Source organism: Fopius arisanus, unplaced genomic scaffold (genome assembly GCF_000806365.1).
Source record: "Fopius arisanus strain USDA-PBARC FA_bdor unplaced genomic scaffold, ASM80636v1 scaffold00018, whole genome shotgun sequence".
Lineage (NCBI taxonomy): Eukaryota > Metazoa > Arthropoda > Insecta > Hymenoptera > Braconidae > Fopius > Fopius arisanus.
In genome coordinates this window covers 1,555,640-1,572,322 of record NW_011887757.1, presented here as the reverse complement: position 1 = coordinate 1,572,322, position 16,683 = coordinate 1,555,640, and the positions used below count along the sequence as shown (strand labels likewise).

The 16,683-nt window shown below is 31.2% G+C and overlaps 2 protein-coding genes across 3 annotated transcripts in view; one reads left to right on the top strand and one right to left on the bottom strand.

Annotated features, from left to right (window-relative positions):
* The window catches only part of LOC105264034 (adenomatous polyposis coli protein), a 27,104-nt gene extending 20,760 nt beyond the window's left edge, over positions 1 to 6,344 (bottom strand). Inside the window, exons 1-2 of one of the 2 annotated variants that reach the window (XM_011300605.1) lie at positions 6,151 to 6,344; positions 412 to 658 (exon numbers count right to left, since the gene is read on the bottom strand). In XM_011300605.1, coding sequence (XP_011298907.1) covers positions 412 to 577 — 166 coding nt within the window. In that variant the 5' untranslated portion in view covers positions 578 to 658; positions 6,151 to 6,344. The remainder of the gene's footprint in view (positions 1 to 411; positions 659 to 6,150) is intronic. The other variant, XM_011300607.1, reaches the window with a different exon arrangement.
* A 1,848-nt stretch (positions 6,345 to 8,192) lies between these two features.
* ZnT63C (zinc transporter 63C) overlaps positions 8,193 to 16,683 on the top strand; it is an 18,842-nt gene continuing 10,351 nt past the window's right edge. The window contains exons 1-4 of the mRNA XM_011300630.1: positions 8,193 to 8,815; positions 12,074 to 12,258; positions 12,365 to 12,587; positions 14,990 to 15,266. Coding sequence (XP_011298932.1) covers positions 12,082 to 12,258; positions 12,365 to 12,587; positions 14,990 to 15,266 — 677 coding nt within the window. The 5' untranslated portion in view covers positions 8,193 to 8,815; positions 12,074 to 12,081. The remainder of the gene's footprint in view (positions 8,816 to 12,073; positions 12,259 to 12,364; positions 12,588 to 14,989; positions 15,267 to 16,683) is intronic.

Sequence of the window (16,683 nt, the reverse complement as noted above, 5' to 3'; positions counted from 1 at the left end):
ATTAAATATAAATTAAATTAAATTTATATATTATATTATATAAATTTAGTATAATATAATATAAAAATTAAAATATTGAATATTATTATATAAAAAAAATTAATATAATGTATATATATATATTATTATATATATTATATATTATATATATTATTTATACATGTATATATATATCATATTACATAGATATATTTTGATATGCATAGCGCCAAAAAAAGCTGACAAAAAAAGTTACATGCTTTTTTTTAAAACGGATTTAGGTTAAAAAGATAAAATTTAAACAAAAGTCGACGTTCGATAAACTTAATGTTTTATAAATGTATAAATTTTATTTCTGAATTGATCTTGAAATTCGATTAGGAAATAATTTATAATTAATAATAATTTGGGAATAATTTAAAATATCCTCACCATTTTTTCGATTCTCATAGAGTCGTGGCAGGTTGTGATTGATGTCAGTCGGATCGAGATTATCAAATAAATCCGCCGATAGTTGTTGCTGAAGTAGAATAGTCTCATGTGTCAGTTCACGAACTTGTACGAGAAGAGCTTCATAACTTGACACTGGTAAAGTCATAGTTGTTTTTAAAAAAAAAATCCACCCCCCAGCGTCGAACAATACTTCGAATATCCATTCGAAAATTCGATTGAGACTTTTCTAAAACATAAAAACCATTTATCAATTTATTTATTTCCCAAACGACTCTCTTCTCCTTATTTATTTTATTAATTATATACAATATATTTATCTTATTCCAATTAAAATGTGTAATTAACACGTAAATTATAGTTTATTGAATTGAATAAAAATTTTTGAAAATAAAAGTGATAGGAATTTTTTGCAGAATTTCTGGTCTTTAAATATTTCTCCATTTTCATAAATTACCCTGATTTATTCCAATAATTAAATAATAATTGTAATTGATAAAAGAAGAATTAGTTTTCTGTTTTTATACTCAATTAATTATTTTATAAATTATAGTTTAACATAAGAAAATTCATTTTTATCAATTCTCAAGGTCAACGGAAAATGGGGTGATCAATTTTAATAAAAATCAATTCAATCAATTTCAATAAAGTGTCGGGAAATTTCCGTATAATTTCCAAACTCCACCAATTTTTCCATAATTATCAACAATGAAACAAATTAATTAACGATGATTAATAAAATCATCGTAATCCACACAGGAAAAATTAGTTTTCTATTCGTCTATTCAATTAATTATTTAATAAATCACCATTTAACAAAAAAAATCAATTTATATGAATATTCAGAAATTGATTGAGGAATTTTCAATTGAAAATAAATTCAACCTCGTATAATTAAAGATTGAGATGATATTGCGATGGAAGATTTAAGGATGATTCGCTGGTATTTTGTTATTTTTCCTGTTTTTCTGAGATTTATTGAAAACTATCGATCGGATTAGGATATGAAAATATAGCGTTTGTCCGTTACATCATGATTGACTCTCTCATAAAGTTTCATCCCGATCCCCTAATTTTTGTAACTTTTCACTAAAATTTAATAAAAAATCAATAAATTGTAGTGAAAACTTATAAGAATTGATGTATCGGGATGAAAATTCGTGATAGGATAAATAATGATGTAACGGACAAATGCTATATTTTCATATCCTAATCCGATCGATAGTTTTCAATACTAGCGTATATGGCGCGCTACGCGCGCCAAATCGTCCACGTATGGGGTGTTATCATTGGAATATATATATATATATATCCACGGTTATTTCCAATATAATATATACATATATAGAATTTCAAAAAGAAGAAAGAAAAAAGTCTAAAAATTTATATAAAAAATAATTTAAAATTTAATAAATTTAGTATAATATAATATAAAAATAAAAATATTGAATATTATTATATAAAAAAAAATTAATATATATAAAATTAATATAATTTATATATATATATTATATATATACATATATCATATTATATAGATATATTTTGATATGCATAGTGCCAAAAAAAGCTGACAAAAACCGTTACATGCTTTTTTTTAAAAGGGAAAAATCTCAGAAAAACAGGAAAAATAACAAAATACCGTCAGAACATCGTTAATAACATTCGTGATATTGTTAGAAATTCAAACTCGATGTGAATTCACACACTGCCTAATATCGATCCGGCGTGTCTTATGTATAAAATTCTGTGGGGTTTTATCGTACTTCTAGTACATATGCACTTACGAATAAAGAATCGTGCCCGAGGGCCTCAGTACATCCGAGAGAGCCTCTTCACCACGAACAAAATCTCTTTCCAACTCGGGGTATGAAATGACACTTGAGATTGAAAAGTACAAAAAGTCAAAAAATCGACGTAGAAAGTAAAACAAGTCGCTAGCACCATTTTATTGAGTTGTGGCTTTTTACGAAAAATCGGATGTGCGGCCATATCTTAAATCTTTGTAGGAATCGGTAGACCTAGGGGAGAGCCAGGCAAAATGGGACACTTGTGGAAAGGCATAACTCAGGCCCTAGATATTATATTTTATTTAGATTTATTATATGATGCTGTACTTATTATATTTGAAAAAATAGACTGCGAGGCAAATTTATTTAAATTTATATTGATTATGTTGTAAATCTATTCGTTAGCGACGAGAAATGGCTGTTTTTATTGAATTAGATTGAAAACAATTAAAAATATTTTTGATGTTAGTAACTATTTGGTTAATTTAATCTTTTGATAGATTTGTGTCAATTAACTGTTTCTTAACAGATATGGAGTAAAAATAGATAAATTAATTATTTAATTCTATTAAATGATATTAATTTTTTGTGACTATTGAGAACTTAAAAAATATTTTTTTTATCTTAATATACGAAATAATAATTAGTTGAGGTTATCAAATATGGTTCTAAATTGAATGCATCCTCAGGCATATTTTAATTAGTACTAATTTCAAATTTGAATTCTTGCGAACAAGTAAAGTTACAATTGAACTCCGAAATTTCAATTAGATGTTTTGACCAAATTTATTCAATTCAATATTTAGCACTTGCTATTATATATGTGTTTGTGATTATTCATTAATTTAATCTGTTAGTTCCAAAACTATTTTTTTTTTATTATCTAAAATTTTCTCAGTGTTACTATCATGTGTCCAAATTTTTAATTTCATAGAACTGTGAAAATTTTGTGTGATTCTAATGTTTATCAATTGAACAATAAACGAGACATGGTAAACCTGTATTAATTTTTTTTTTACGTAATAGTCTTTGTTTGTGATTGCCAATAATTTTCCCTTTTATTTCCCTTTTTTCCTATTCTAAAAAGGATAAACATCGAGACTATCGATATCTCGAAAGTCTGCTACGCTTGTTCCTCATTGGTTGAGTCGCTTGAGGCGGCTAATTTGAATTTGGAACTCATTTTAATTAACAATTTTTAATCACGATTTTTATAATTACAGCGCGCTGTGGCGTGAGTTAGTTCTCGTAGAAGAAAAAGGTGAAGATTTGTTGTGACTAAATCCTCAGTAAATGGTGAGACCTTGACAAGAATGTCACCTGGTTGCTCAAGATGCCATAAAAGTACTTCGACAATAATTCGTTCGGATGTCCCTGAAACGAGAAGGAATTGCATAGGACCGGAACTCGTCGATAAGATAATTATTCATCATTATTACTCATTAATTGTCTGCAATTATTTCCAAAAGCAATCGCCGGGCAAAATAATTTCCACGAAGATCCAAATTCATTTTTTTCTTTATTTTTATTATCATATATAATATAATATATTATTATTTTTAAAGGTAGAGTGAGGGGTTATTAATTATAAAATATCGTGGCACAATGATTGCTGATTTCAAATGATTTCGGGGAATAATTGATTTCGAGTGACGTCAAGTGATTTCAAGTGATTTCAGGACTCATTTCATAAATAAATTACGCCTTGGGTAGAGTGCGGCAAAATGAATGGATATTAAAAGCGCAAATTTAATTCGTAAAATGAAAATCAATCATTTAATTACCTAGGGGATGGTTGTCAGAATAAATTATAGTGTGAAATGAGATTTTTATTATTCTTGAAATTGATGTAACGAAAAGAATGGATTCGTAACTAGAATGATGATTTTTTATTTTATTCCCTTGCAGACGCATCCTATTCGAAAAAGAACAGGCTTGACAATCGATTATCTCGAAAATCTCGAAATCATGAAGCCACAATTCCTTATTGGTCCACTTAAAGTGGTCCGAGATTACAAAGTCGTGAGTCTCTTACCGAAATCGTTTTATTCTTCCTATTCTAAAAGGGACACGCTTGACACAATCGATTATCTCGAAAATCTCGAAATCATGATTCGATCGAAGCTACAGTTCCTCATTGGTCCGCCTAGAGTAGCGCCAGATTACAAAGTCGTAACTTTCTTACATCCTATCCTAAAACGAACACGCTTGACACAATCGATTATCTCGAAAATCTCCAAATCATGATTGATCGAAGCCACAGTTCCTCATTGGTCCGCCTAAAGTGGCGCGAAATTTCAAAGTCATAACTCTCTTCCAGAAATCGCTTCATACTTCTCCCGGAATGAAGAAAAAATAAGGTGAGCCGATAGAAATTTTAATATTTAAATCAGAGGAAATAAAAAGAAGGCACTGATATTTTCTTGGAGATTAAAAAAGTTTATTAGATTCGAGAACGTTACGGTCGGTTGTTTTTTTCGTTTGCGCGCCAGAAATTCCCGGTCGATGATCACGCGAAATTAAACCCCGAGATTTTCACGGTAAAACGTCTATAACTCCCGTATTTCACTCCAGAAAATACACTGAACCGTTGAAAAATGTTAAATTCATTGTCCAACTCGGGGATTATATTATTCTATTGATCGGTCAATGACCTGGTGCTTCCAAAGAAATCGATCATGCCCTGAAACCAGACGACTGTTTCCACTTCTAGTATCTCAAGTATTTTTCTTATTCCTACATCATCAATTGCAGAATTTTCGCAATTGTTTATAAATTGTATTTTAAATTTAAAGTGAAAAAACTTGAAATTTTTAATACCCACGAAAAATTATCGGGGAAATTCTCTGATTCCGTATTTTCAGAAGAAAATTTAAACTTTTTGTGAAAATTATCAATAACAATTATAATATTATTGATTATCAGGGTATCAATAATTAATTAATTAGCATTCAACTGTTGGTGTGAAATAAAGGGAAACATTTGTAACGTCGAAGTAAATAAATTGGATAATTATTACTTAACAAAAAAGCCAAATGTTCATGAATTTTAAGTAGCATCATAAATAAAGTTATTGTTTTTAATTAGAATTTAATTGCAACTCGCGTGATTGAAAGTTTAGATTTCTAGCAGGGAATTTGTTCATGCAAAAATATATCTGAACACAATAATATCTTGGCAATTTTCTTCACCTGCTCAAGGAATAATTAATTGAGAAAATTAAATCTGTAATTTTCAGATTGAAGTCCGGAAAAAATGGAAATTAATGAATTAATAACAAAAATTGAATTGATTTAAAATTGATCTGAAGACAAAAAGGGAAAATGGAGAAAAGAAAACCCTTTGTTTTGATTTTTTAATAAAAGATAACAATTAAAAAAATAATAATAATAATTATCAAAGTACAACAAAATCGGAACTTCAATATTTTCCGGGGAAATTACAATTGAATTTACTCCATGACAATTAAATAATAAAAAGTAATTAAATACAGAATGAAAAATTAAAAAGCTATAACTTAAAAAAAATAGAGAAAAAAAAACGTTTCGATGTGATTTTCGAATAAGAGAATATCAATTAATAAATAATAATAATTTTGTGTTTCAAGATGAAACAGAATAGAAAATTCAATAATAATTTTAGAGAAATAATAAATATATAGAAAATTATAAACAAATATATAGGAATAATTGGTCAATATTTAAAAGAATGTTAGTTAAGGATCTAAAATTATATTGACACTCTAATTGAATCTTAAAAGTCGAGATCTCAACAGTAAAGAATAATTGAAATAATAAAAAAAACCCCAGAACAATTAAAATTTCAAAAATCTTACGAATGAAAATAAAAGAAAAAATCTCTGTTAAATTGTCAATGTAAAACAGAATAGAATAATAAATTCGAGTAGATGATCACGTGAGACGCAACTTACTTTAGATGTCCCTTTAAAAATCAAAGTGCATAATCCCTGGCAATTAGACAATGAGAATGAATGAATAAATCACTGGACTTGCTGTGTGAATTCGGAAAAATGAAGTTGATGAATTGATCCACAAAAACACTCACATCACAATTAAATAAATGCTGATAAACGCAAGCACGCGTCGGCCAAGTACCAAGTACCAAGTACCGTCTGGTTGTGAAGTCGCCAGTAAAGTTGTGTCGCACGCCGACTCTTTCCCCCACTTCGATATCTCGAAAATCCCCCTCCAACAAACTAGATTAACTCCATCTTTCTCCAACATGTGAGTCAAATAAAGACGGAATATAGTCGAATAGAAAAAAATATTGTATTAAAAAAAAAAAAACGGAGGAACAAATCGTGACGGTCACGGAGTACAAGCCGCTGGTCTAGTAAAAACCATTTTCTCTCCCGTTTTCATTCTATATTTTCCAAATACCGTTTTACGATTACAATTTTTTTTTTACAATTTGAGCATTACATCCTAAAAAAAATGCACTCTTCTCGAATGAATTTATTTTATAATTTTTTATCTTATTATTTTTTTTTATTATAATTTTTTGTCATTATTTTGTTTTTATTCACTTATTTATTTTACATTTATTTATTTATTTGTTTTTGAATATTAAAAACATGTACTGGAGAAAACATGTCTTCAAGGACACTCGGGAATAATAACTTTTCTCGAATTGACTAGTTAATTAATTATAATAATTATATTTTAATTTAGTTATTAATTGCTAAAAAATAGGTTTCTCATTCTTTTTTTATTGAAAAAATTAAAAATCGAGAGCAAATAATTGAAATTACTTTTCGCGAATTAATTTATTAACAATTAAAACATGTTTCTCCTTGTCAAAAAATAAATACAAAATGGAATTAATTGACTAATAATCAATCAGTTGATTTATTTGGTCATTTATTTGCAAAAAAATGACGAGTAATTAACGCGATAATTCATAATAATTTTTAGTGATTCGCAAGTGGAAATTTTGGAAAATTCTGTCAATGAAGATTTTTTTATGGCAATTATTTCTAAATTGATGCGTGTACGTGTAGATTGTTTAATGGAGGTAATTTTCCACGTTGTCAATATACTTTTCAAGTTTCGAGGGACTTCAATCTCGGACTTTGAGTTGACGCTTCTGTCACGTTTCCAGGATCCCAGTTGAATTCCAAGATTCAATTAGAGAACTCTTTGAACTTTGAGGACCGTAGAATATATCCAAATGAAATGAAGAAATTAGAGTTGTCAGACGATTAAAATAGATTATGTCATGTAAAAATATTAAATAAATAAAAAAATTCAAGTTTCTCTTCTTAGCCGAATACATTTCAAATAGTTAAATACCAAACTCGAAATTATTGACAATTTACGTAAATAAAATATTTTCCATTTACAGACTTATTTAAAAAATTGACAAAAAGATTTTGTTAAAAAAAATCGAACTTTGGAATGAATAATGAACAACCGTCGATAAAATAATTGTTCTGTGCCTCAAAATCCATAAAATCATTCTATCGAATGTCCCGCCAGAGGCGCTCATAAAAAATTTCCACCATTTCCCGAATAAACAAATGAACTTCAGTCGATTTTCTCCCTAATTTATTGTTTAAAAAGGCAGTAAAGTGTATCAGAATGTCAATAAATAAACATTTCCCTGGAAATTATAATAATTATCGATAAGATCAATCGACTATTAATAAAACAGTTTATCCCTCAAAATCCATAACATTCTTCGAATTTCCCGCCAGAGGCGCTGACAATTCTCAATTTTTCCTGAATTTTCCAATACTTTGCCAATAAAAAAAAACTTCCGTCTATTTTTCCCATAATTTATCGTTTAAAATCCCAATGAAATGTATCAGAAGATGGAAAAATCACCATTTCCCCTGAAATTGTAATAATCATCGATAACAACAATCGACAGTTGATAAAATATCCATAACACTTTTCAAATTTCCCGCGAGAGGCGCTGACAAAAATTTTCCACCACTTCCCCAATAAACAAATCAACTTCACACATTTCCCACAATTTATTGTTTAAAGAGGCAGTGAAGTGCATCAGAATGTGAATAAATAAACATTTCCCTTGACATTGCAATAATAATCGACTCGACAGTCGATAAAACAGCTGTTCCAACTAAAATAAAAACGAGTGAATCTTCAAGTGTTGAGTGTCGCTGGTTTTTACAAGGCATCGTGGACCTCTAGTTTCTCCCCAGAAAGTGATTTTCCTTGTTAGTTTCATCCTTCTTTCGTTTTCAAACTACCTGATGGAAAAAAAGAGACAAAAACACACATTGGTGTATATAAAAGTAACCAACTGACTAAATGTTTCAGTGTTGGTCGGTTCTCCAGTGCTGACAGTGACTTTTCCATTTCCCCAATAACAATGAAATAAATTCTAAACCCAAAATCCAGATCAAACACACATCCAATATTCACCCAATACTTAATCCTCAATTATGATAATAAAATGAAACACGTGCTGGTGATATTTTATTAATTATTCTCATTACCCTCTTGTGACATGACTGTCGTCAGCAGTCGAGTGAAGTTATTCGTTTTATAGATAAAAACAAATAAATCATCGGATTTATAAAAAGGAAATCTCATAGAATTCACAAAGAGGTGAGGCATCACATCATATGATTATTAATTTCTACTCCTTTGTTATTAAATAATTTTTTATTTAATTATCACGTTGAATTCCTCTCAAGGCTCATCGAAAGTTCTTTACCCTCCGGGAATTCCTCATCTTCTCTTTTAAATAAAGGAAATATCTCTCCTGTTTGTCAAGGTGAATCACTCATCAATTAATAGTTTTTCCCAAGATGATTCATGTCCTGATGAATTTATTTATCCGGTTGGAGTCTAGGATTTGTCCATTGGGTGTTTTTTTTCTTCTTTTTGACACGTTAACCTACTCCAATCCCTTGGGGTCAATATAAATGTTTCGATGAGGCAATTGCAACTGAAAATAAGTTTTGATTTATTTGTAGATAGCGGAGTTCATAATGACACGTGTAACTCATACTGGGGTTATACTTTCGTTGATCTCATTGATGGAAGAACAATTAGAATGATTGAGGGGAATTTCAAGTACTGGAGATAACTTGAGCTTTCAAGATTAAAATCCGAAGGCTTGTCGAATCAATTCTCAGTCTTTCTGTCCGAATACATTCAAGTACAGTATTATTTATAACAATTATTTTTAATGTTGATAATCACGTGGTTTTATTGAAAACTCAAGTTTTTCTGATGGGAAATGAATAAATAAATTTATGGTTCTGGAGATTTGAAGGGTAAATTATTGTCTCGAGAAATGAGTAGATAAAATTGCATGAATTATTGAGGATGAATTATTTTTATTTATTGATTTGTTTTTGTTGCTGTCAACGGTTTTAGAATTTTCATGGATTTCTTTAGGTTTCTTTAAACAATTATCGATGGCACATAATATTATTTGTAACGGTTATTTTCACAGTGGAAAATTATTAATTTTTATGAAAATCTCTATTTTTTCAGTTGGAAAATAAATCAATAAATTTTGGTTTCTGGGTATTAAGAGTCAATTATTATTTTAAAAAATAACTAGAGAACTTTGATGAATTCTAAATAATTAATGATTTTTGTTTATTGATTTATTGTTGTTGCTGTCAACGATTTTACAATTTTCATAATTTTTTTATGTTTCTTCAAGCAATGATCGATCGCTAAAAATAGTTTATAACAAAAGTTTATAACAATTATTTCCACAGTAGAAAAGGATTAATTTGTCAAAATCTCGATTCAACAATTTTCATGGATTTTTGATGTTTCTTTAAACAATGATCGATAGCAAGTCTTTGAATGATTGTTTTCATCAAAATTGTTTAAAGAGAATGAGTGATAAGAGCGAGTCAGTAAAGCAGGCCAATTGAGTTTGCGATAATGACGGATCCTCTGGTCAATTGCCAAGACCCAACCATTAATATTGAGAATGATAAAATTTAAACTAGATTTTAGCATCTGATAGCAAGTGATAACGATGAGTTTAGATTGATCGGGGGAGAATTCGTCTTGAAGATTACGGAATTGTGAAGAATATTGGAGGTACCGATTTTCTATTGAGGTGATAAGAGTGATAAAATACATATTCCCCTTCATACACTCCAATTAGAAAATTTATCGTTGGCATCTCGTTAGAAAAACTATGACTATTTCGATGAAATTTCGTTGTTTTAAATTTTAGTTGTTAGAATTCACAGATAACGCAAAAAACGGGATTATTTAATAAAATATGCGGTATTTTATGGGATATTCTAAGGAAAATTCTATGTATTTTTTCTGCGGTAAATCCTGTCGAAAATTAATTAAAGAAGTCGTTAAAATCTCGAGACTGCGTGTTAAACCATTTGGATTTGATTGAAAATTATGTGGAATGTTTGAACGATTTTATGATCAAATGAGTCGTAAAAAATGGAAATCGTCTCTGATTTGTAGAATTTACTAGAGAATATCGACATTTTTTAAAGGATTGTGGGGGATCCGAGCAAAATGGGACGCGGGGGAAAAATGGGAGACAGGATAAAATGGAATGCGGGTAAAATGGGAGACGAGGGGAAAAAGCGATCGTAACAATCCAGTATTCAACATTGCAGTTTTTCCAGAATTTTATTACACTTGACTGATAAAAAAATCGTTAATTTCCATATAAGAAATCGCAGGATTAAAAAAATGAGCGAGTTGAGATGAATGGCGTATTATTTGAAAATGTTGAAAAATAAAAAAAATCAAAACAACAGTTTAATTGAAAGAAAAAATTAAATTTGCAAAAAACACTAGGACACTTAGATTGTCTCCAAAATTTTTTGGTGGAAAAAAGAAATTACTGGGAATAAGTTAAAAAAACTTTTCCACAAGTTTTCCATTTTGTCCTCTTCATTATATTTCCATGAAACAAGACTCGAATCTCTACAGAAGTTTTACAATGGAACTCCTAGGAGATAAATGAACTTATCTGCTTTCGGCACTTTGACCTTCTGACTTTCATCCAAGATTTCTGAAAAAAAAATTTTCCAAACAACCGGAGACGCCTGAAAACACCAGACACCTAGCAGGTGATCAAATTCCTTGTAAAAACATCAGATTATTTTTGTTTATAGTCGAAATATATTGAAAAATCCCATGAAATAACATGGGAGATAAACAACTCAACACTGAACTTGAGATTGTTTTTATCGCAGTCATTAATTCAGTGAGGAAGTGGTGAGAGTTCGAGGGGAAATTGTAGTGGTAATTATTTAATTATCTCGGTAATGAGGGATTTTAAAGAATTCTTTCGCTGTCTTCAACGTTCGGTTTTGCTTCTGAAATGAAACCACGGTGTCTTTCGATTATTTATTATTATTAATTGTGCAAATTTTCATGTCTGGATGATTAACTTTGGAGTAGAGTCTTCATATAATTTTTTAATTGAAGCATATCAATATTTTCACGCGAAATTGCGGATTTTTTTGGTCAGAACTAATTTTCTGTTAGAAAATACGCAAATTGGAAAATTCGTTGCAGTGCTGATCGTTGGTTCAATGTCGGTGCAAGGTTGGCCCAAGGTTGATCCAACATTGGTACAAGATTGGCTCAATGTCGGTTCAAGGTTGACCCAATGTCGGTTCAATGTTAGTTCAAGGTTGACTCAGTGTCTATTCAATGCTGGTCCAAGGTTATCTCAAGGTTGGCGCAGTGTCGGTTCAATGTCGGTCCAAGGTTGCCTCAATGTTTTACATTGAGAATTACTTTTGTAGTATTATTGATTATTTATTTCTAATTTCTTCCTACATTGGGAATATCAGGAGAAATCGTAACCAATATCTCACATGTTGAATTCACAATTTTCCTTGATTTCAGGTTGAACAATGGGTCGTTACACAGGGAAAAAATGTCGTTTATTAACAATGCTGTGGTTAACAGCATTTTTCTTCTTGGTAGAAGTGATCGTCGGTTACGTAACAAATTCCATGGCACTTGTTGCTGATAGTTTTCACATGCTGTCGGATGTAGCAGCTCTGGTAGTTGCATTTCTCTCTGTCAAGGTAATTATTCAATCTGTCCAAAGCATTAAATCAATTCTATCCAACTCTAAACAATTCAGAGTCGATGCAATGGATGAGAATTTTATGGGATGATCATTTATTTCAGATGTCCCCGAAAAAATGGTCGAAGAATACGTTTGGCTGGGCTAGAGCTGAAGTGCTTGGAGCACTGGTGAATGCAGTATTTCTCGTTGCTCTGTGCTTCAGTATAACCGTTGAAGCTTGTAAAAGATTCATCGAACCGGAGGACATACACAAGCCTGAGTGGCTCATTGCTGTTGGTACTCTTGGACTCTTTGTCAACCTGATTGGTCTCTGTTTATTCCACGGTAAATACATCTTTCATAAATACGAAAATATATCTCACATTATCATCTTCTATTATCTCAATCTGATCAGAATCGCCTGGGAATTACTCAACTGGAGAAATACCTCTTGAATAAATGTATACTATTTTCAAGTAAATGGATCCTTGGCAAAAATATTTCTTTTCTCAGTGTATCCTTCTGCGAGAGGCATGCACTGTGACAAAAAAGATTTTCTCAAGGATTCATGAACTTGAGAGAAGTATGTATTTTCATAAAAATTTTATTAATTGTTAATGACGGTGATCATATTGCTCTAGAGGATGGGTATGTTGGTAATGACCTTGAATAAACTCGATCGATAATTATGCATATTAAAGAATGTCGTCAACTTCTTATAACAAAATTCTGTAGTTTAAGAAAATGAATAATAATCAGTTTATTCAACGAAAAAATACACATTATCATCCTCTGAAGCATTATGATGATTATTATCTTTATTTATTCTACTGCGAGGAGATCTTCAATTTATATGCAGCTCTCCTACGAAATCCCTTGCCAATTCCGTCCAAAAGGTCTCTTTGTACAATTCCGATTTCTTTGACAGTTATTTCCGTATTACAAAAAAATGATTACAAAAAAGAGATTACAAAGAATTCTATTGGTTCCCCCAATTTTTAATTAAAATCAAGAAATAAAATAAATAAATAAATGAATAATAAATTTAAAAGAAAATAAAATATAATAAAATAATAAATATAAAATATTTCGACGAAATATTTTTTCTTCTACGAATGGAAATTTTTGAGTTGTTTCGTGGAAATTTTAATACTCGGAAAAAAAAAGTAAATTGAATATCGGTATAGGAATATAGAAGCTACAAATTTAAAGAATGGAAGCTTCTGATATTTCTATATTTATTTCAGAGAGATTTTGAATTTTGGATGCAGTGGATGCGTTTTAGTGTGTACTCTCCAAATAATTAATTCCGAATGATTATTTTTTTATCTGAGTGTATTTAATATCGATAACAATTCACGGGCTAATTTGGGTTTAATATTTTTATCGTCCTCGAATCACATTCTCAAATGCATAAAAAAAAATTGTTTTTAGAATGAAATTTATCTCCTGTAATTTAAACGATTCCGAAAAGAACTAGTTACCATTTAATTTGGAATTTAATTAATTTCTATTTTGTTTAAGGTTGTTGTCGCGCGACAGTCTCTGTAAAAAGTTTATCCGCTGTAAAACGGGCCAGTTTAGAACACAATCTTTTAGCGGTATATAGTCTCACTTGATTGATTGCATTGTGCATGGATAGCTAAAGCATAACTATATATTTTCCATATTAACTATTTTCAATTATATAAATTTATGAGTTTCCGATAATTATATTCCGTAAACCAAACGGTCAATCGATTTGATTTTTTTTTCTGTATTTCCTCCCACGATGTATATTCCACGTTTTTTTTTATTTCTGAAACTGTCGAGCCGTTGATTTTTAAAAAATTCTAATCGGCAAAACTCCATTTAAACACGTGTTAAATCACTCGAATTTCAAAAATTTATATCTCAAGTTCAAAACGGTCAATTGCAAACGGAAAAGGCTCATTTTGTTGCTAATTTTTCAAACTATTCACCATAAAATTTTTAACGAAAACAGTCGAAAAAAAATTCTACGAGACAACAACCTTAATTTCTACTCTTCTTTTTCTTTGTATTTTACATAGATTCGAAGTTTCTAAATGTTCTTAAATACTGCAAAAGATAATTGATACAGTTTGAGAGATTACGACCCAGCCAAAATTAGTATATTTCACGCCTAGGACGGAAAAGGGAATCTGACGAATGCGACTTTATGGTCCGAGTCGGAGACGAGGATTATAACGCGCATGAGTCAGAATCACTTTTTCCGCCGATGCTATTTTATGTCATTGTGGCCGAAAACGCGTTTTTATCCGAGCGAAGGGAGGTTAGAAACGCGTTTTACCGGCCGCAATAACATAAAATAATTATTGTTTTCAAAATAATCAAAAACTGTAAAAAGCTGAATAGGTGATAACTGGCAATATAAAAACAGAGATAAATGCTCACGCCGAAAAAACCGTTAAATTACGACGCTAAAGAATCGTAATCATATAGCTTTTTTTATCGAAAAAATCCCAGAAAAGAATATGAAAATTATTCATATTCTATGATTAAATGAAAGAATCTGTTGTCCCCAGACCATCACCACAGAGATCGCCTCCCAAACCGCGAAGAACCAGAATTTCCATCCACTTCCCCCATTTCCTGTCACTGCAATTTACCTTCGACTTCTTATGTAGGTCAGAAAATCCTTGATACATAAAAAAAAAGCAGCGATTTGTTGAAAGAAATATCGGAAGTGCAAAGCATTGTTGCAATTGAACTTTTATTATTTTTAGAACACGGGAATTCTCATGGTCATACGCATGGAATTTCTCGTAGTCACAACAGACTGAGTACTTTGGTATGTGATGATAATGAAAATGATGAGGCATATCGACCATCGTCACCACCACCACCACCACCTCCACCGATCAAAAAATCCCATGGCCATAGCCATGATCCCAGTCAGATGAATATGCGAGGAGTATTTTTACATGTACTCTCCGATGCTCTTGGATCTGTTATTGTTATTATTTCAGCAGCAATTGTGCAGTTTACTACATGGGAAGGAAGGTAAATATATTTTGAATCATAATATTAAATAGTTATCATGCTAGTCCACATTTGTAATTAAATGATTTGTCGCCCCAACCTCTTTTTTTTTCTTCAGGTCTTAGGGTAATTTCTCTCTTCATTTAAAATAATGCGCCTAAATATCTCCCAATGGAGGATATTGACTGTCAAATTTTTGGGAATATTAGCTACTGGGTTGAATTATTTTTGAGCTTTCAGGGTCATGCTTCTAAACTGCAAGCACAAGGACATTCTTTTCAATTGGCAATTGTATTTATCAACTCTCTGGAACGTGTTCTCCTTGATGATTTGTTTTCAGATACATCATCATTCATGTGAATTCCTTCGATTTTACTGGACGAACGGGACGAAAATGAATTTTAGTATCAAACTAAAGACCTAGATTTTTTTAGCACGAAAGATCGTCCCGCGCGCCTGCGCGCGTATTTGAAACGATTTCGGTAAGAGAGTTACGACTTTGTAATCTCGCGCCACTTTAGGCGGACCAATAAGGAACCGTGGCTGCATGATTTCGAGATTTTCGAGATAATCGATTGTGTCAAGCATGTCCTTTTTAGAATAGGATGTAAGAGAGTTAGGACTTCGTAATCTCGCGCCACTTTAGACGAACCAATAAGGAATCGTGCCTGCATGATTTCGAGATTTTCGAGGTAATCGATTGTGTCAAGCGTGTCCCTTTTACAATAGGATGTAAGAGAGTTACGACTTTGTAATCTCGCGCCACTCTAGGCGGACCAATGAGAAATCATGGCTTCGATCGAATCATGATTTCGAGATTTTCGAGATAATCGATTGTGTCAAGGGTGTCCCTTTTAGAATAGGAAGAATAGGATGACCCAGGATGCACCACGTGGAGGTAATGTCTGCTCACATCTCTGTGCTGAAAAATCTGTGAAAAAATGGCGCAAACATGTGTGGAAGTTCATGAGTTGTTCGAGGTTCCCCCGTTGACTTCCAAGCACAACTCAATTCGGCGGTGACAATTTCCAACAATCAAGAACTTGGGGCGCAATGCTTGCAATAGCATGGCCATATCGGGGTGTTCGGCCCATTCACGTAAATAACATCTTTGATAAAACCCCACAAGTAGTAATCAAGTGACGTAAGATCTGGTGGTCGTCGAGACCATGGAATGCGAAGACCCCGACCAATCCAACGAGTTGAGAAGGCACACTTCAGATGATTCCTCATAGCTCGAGCCAAAGCTTAAAAAAATGCGTACATCAAATGTTCCATTTGGTTCCCTACAAATCTCTAAAAATATGTCTCTAAAAATTTCCTGTCAGTTGGCCCCATTAAGAGATATTTAGGTGCATTGCCTTAAATGGGAGACCCTATATGGTGTGTACTGATTTAAAAGCCCATTTAATACGTTTCAAAAAAATACGTGAAACAT